This window comes from Cariama cristata, unplaced genomic scaffold, assembly GCF_000690535.1.
Source record: "Cariama cristata isolate BGI_N322 unplaced genomic scaffold, ASM69053v1 scaffold38813, whole genome shotgun sequence".
In the NCBI taxonomy this organism is placed as follows: domain Eukaryota; kingdom Metazoa; phylum Chordata; class Aves; order Cariamiformes; family Cariamidae; genus Cariama; species Cariama cristata.
The window spans coordinates 1-3,571 of NW_009609661.1; the positions used below are offsets into that span (position 1 = coordinate 1).

At 48.1% G+C, this 3,571-nt stretch overlaps 1 protein-coding gene across 1 annotated transcript; it reads left to right on the plus strand.

Annotated features, from left to right (window-relative positions):
• Positions 1-1,403: 1,403 nt before the first annotated feature.
• RAB9B (RAB9B, member RAS oncogene family) lies at positions 1,404-3,339 on the plus strand. The gene is made up of 2 exons (XM_009697602.1): positions 1,404-1,467; positions 2,337-3,339. Exon 2 carries the CDS (start codon positions 2,372-2,374, stop codon positions 2,975-2,977), a length of 606 nt encoding a protein of 201 aa, XP_009695904.1. The 5' UTR covers positions 1,404-1,467; positions 2,337-2,371; the 3' UTR covers positions 2,978-3,339.
• Positions 3,340-3,571: the final 232 nt, after the last annotated feature.

Below are 3,571 nucleotides of genomic sequence, written 5' to 3' on the forward strand. Positions count from 1 at the left end.
ATGCATGCACCCTGCTGTTTTTATCAGCAAACAGGTTCTGGTGTCCTGTGTGAGGGGTTTCAGTCTTGCTGCAAATCGAGGTTAGCCTCCGAAACAGCTTGCAGAGGGCTAATCAGTGAACGCAGGTTGCAAACAGCGTTGCTAAGGTCGGTGCCATGGGTGGCAGCGTGCCCATTGGTGTTGTGGCTGGGTCATGAGTCATGTCTGTCAGTAGTCTGCTGACCCGCCTGGGGTAGCGTAGCATAACCCATTAGTCGTTTTTAAAACGTCTGCTAGTCCCTTGCTAACAGACCATTTCCAAAGGGAAACTCTTGTCAGGGCTGGTGGCGTGTGTCAGGAAGGGCTTTGGTGAAAGGGGGCAGGGACCATCTTAAACCCCCCTCAGCAAGGGTTTGGAAAAGGGAGAGCAAGGGTTTTGAACTGCTCACCTGCTCAGGGGAGAGTTTCCCAAAGCCATCAGCCCCAAGGAACTATGCTGCAATTCCTGTTTGTCTCTTGTGACATTTGCGTTTTGTTCTTTGCTTTAGAACTACTGGGTTGCACAGATGCTTCTCAGATGTCCCATGGCCCATCAAGTTAGTCAGCTGTGCTTGATCCGGGGTGTTTCTGTGCAGGGGAAGTGAAATTGGTGAGCCTTTAGTTAGTTTCTGCACTTTCCACAGGAACTAACTTGAAGCAGAAGTTTCTGATTTTGGCTTTGTGGTAAGCACTGGTTGAAAGAGCTGCAACAAGAGCAGAGACAAAGTTGAACAGGGCCCTCTATGATTAAAGCAGAAAGTGATTTTTGGCCCAGAAGGAATAGGAGTGCTGATCTGAGCAGTGTCGAATGCTCTTCAGTTGGTTGGAGGTTGGTCTGGTGGTGTCATCACTAAGCAGCGCTACAGTTCCACACCTTTCCCAGGAATGTTGGTAGCAGGTGTAAGCAAGCCAAGTCCCATCTTTTTTTATACCAGGCTCTTGCCAGCTCGCTTACTCTTCTGGTTATCAGATTCAGGTATATGTTCAATCCTCAGATCAGATTCTAGAGTGTGTGGGTAGGCAGGCCAAGCAGATCAAAGCTGTCAATGTCCCCAGGGTTGAGGGGAGACATGGGTTACATAGCCTGTGTGCTCGTGCCAGAGCTCCTTCAATTTGTTCTTTTCTTATTTTGGGTTAAGCATCTATAATGTACTGGCTTTGCTCTGGTCAGAAATGCACTGTATTCCATTTTACTTAGGGCAAGGAAAACTCTGTCTTGGTGCTTTGTTCTTGCCTGTTTTACTCCAACCATCAGTACTGCACTTTCAGCTTCCTAGCACTCTGCTGTTGTTCTTCCAGCCTGGGTCAACATTACAAATTGAAAGGCAGTGCACCGAGCACAGCTCTGGCAACCTCGCTGACTGATGTTTGTTTTTTAGTGACTGTTATGCTGGAGGAAGGTGTTCCCTGGACAGTCTTGGAGACAGAAGCGCTGTATTTCTAAAGCAGGTACAGTACAGACAGCAGCCAAACAAACCTCTTATTCCATGTCAGGCCTTTACCTTTGCTTGCAGAATGTCCCTGGGAAGGGGAGAACTGGTTGGCACTTGGCCTTTCTCTTGCGACTGCTGACTAAGGAACCTGTGGTGTAGGGTTGTTGCAATGTGAACTTGCACCTGTGCCCTAGCAAACTGGCCTGTGAAAAGCGTGGCCAGAAAAGAGCAGCAGAGAAGCTGGGTCTCTGTGCCTGGGAAACCTCTTCTGAGCTGTAGAGATCACGTGCAGAAAACAAGTGCAGCTCCTCTTGAAAGGTGAGTCAGCGCTCTTGGGGTGATTACAAACTGGTTTGCCAGATGACTTGTATTGATGTTGGGTCTGTACATCTTTTGCGTCTCTCCAGTAGAGCAAGTCAGATAGGGTAAATTATTTAGCTAGCGATTGTACAGTGGAAAGGAAGGCCTGGTGATGGTGATCCCTGGTGATTTTGTTGTTTCTGTGATAGCCTGAGGACACAGGCCAGAAGTGATGTTTAACTAGTGATGGTATGTTTGGAAAAATGAGACAAGCTTTCAGATACAGAGTTTTCACCAGAAGTGTTATGATTGATACTAAACTCTCAACAGTTGTTCTCACCTTGCTCTTACATTAGTGACCTGCTGCTTCCATTTTGGACATGATGGAGGACTTGTGTGCCTGAAAGCTTGTCCAATTTCCAGCTCTAATCTCTCTTTTTACAAGGATTTTACAAGGATTACCTCCTTTATACAAAACTTGTTCAGAAATGGGGATGGAAATACCATATTCTGTTCTTCCGTGTGCAACTTCCTGCAGAATCCACAAGTCAAACAGCTATTTTGTACTATTTCTGAACCCTGCAGATTGCCTTGGTACTGCGTCCCTCCATCCTGCTGCAATGAGTGGGAAGTCCTTGCTCTTAAAGGTTATTCTCCTTGGGGATGGTGGAGTTGGGAAAAGTTCCCTCATGAACCGGTACGTCACCAACAAGTTTGACTCGCAGGCTTTCCACACGATTGGTGTGGAGTTCTTAAATCGGGACCTGGAGGTGGATGGACGTTTTGTGACCCTCCAGATTTGGGACACTGCGGGACAGGAGAGATTCAAGAGCCTGCGAACCCCCTTTTACAGGGGGGCAGACTGCTGCCTGCTGACCTTCAGTGTGGACGACCGGCAGAGCTTTGAGAACCTCAGTAACTGGCAGAAGGAGTTTGTCTATTATGCTGACGTGAAGGACCCTGAACACTTCCCATTTGTAGTCCTTGGCAACAAGATAGACAAACTTGAGAGACAAGTGAGCACAGAGGAGGCCCAGGCTTGGTGCATGGAAAACGGGAACTATCCGTACCTGGAGACTAGTGCCAAGGATGACACCAATGTGGCAGTGGCCTTTGAGGAGGCTGTGCGACAGGTGCTGGCAGTGGAGGAGCAGCTAGAGCACTGCATGCTGGGCCACACAATCGACCTGCACTCCAGCTCCAAATCAGGGTCTTCCTGTTGTTAAGAGTGGGTGCTGCTTCGGGAACATTGCTCGAGCCGGCAGCTGCATCCGGAATAAGCGCGGGCAGCTCTGGGGCACTCTGAGGAGAGTGGCCACAAGGACAATAGGTGGTTTGCTCACTGGGGAGTTGCGGCCTCACCATCTGAATCCTGGCTGGAGTTTTCGGGCACAGAGCATGTATCTGCAGGAGGGAGTTGTTAAAAGAGCATGTAAGTGTAGTCGTGCTTCCATCCTGCCTGTTTTAGCGGGTTTAAAGGACTGGGTTAAAGTCCTTTAAATTCACTAAAGACAGTAGTGGTCTGATCTGTACCAAGAACTGCCTGCAGAACAAAGCTGAGAGCGCTGTAGACACTCTGAAGTATTTTAGTCCTGAACTCAAAAAAAATACTAGACCCACTAAACTCATGACCTTACTGCCAAAGGAAAGTCTGCTCAGCAGAATGAAACCTGTTGTAGAGACTCTAGCCCATGTGACTGTGAGAATGCCAAATAATAGAGTGGCTGAGATGTGTGTATCTGTTGTTTGGGATAAGTGCATTGTCTCCTGAAATGGAATTGTGCTGAGAACTGTTAGAGCTTTGATCTGAAGCAACATAT

What these genes read in the sequence shown, in the direction of transcription:
- RAB9B (XM_009697602.1), top strand. Translation starts at nt 2,372, where the DNA reads ATGAGTGGGAAGTCCTTGCTCTTAAAGGTTATTCTCCTTGGGGATGGT.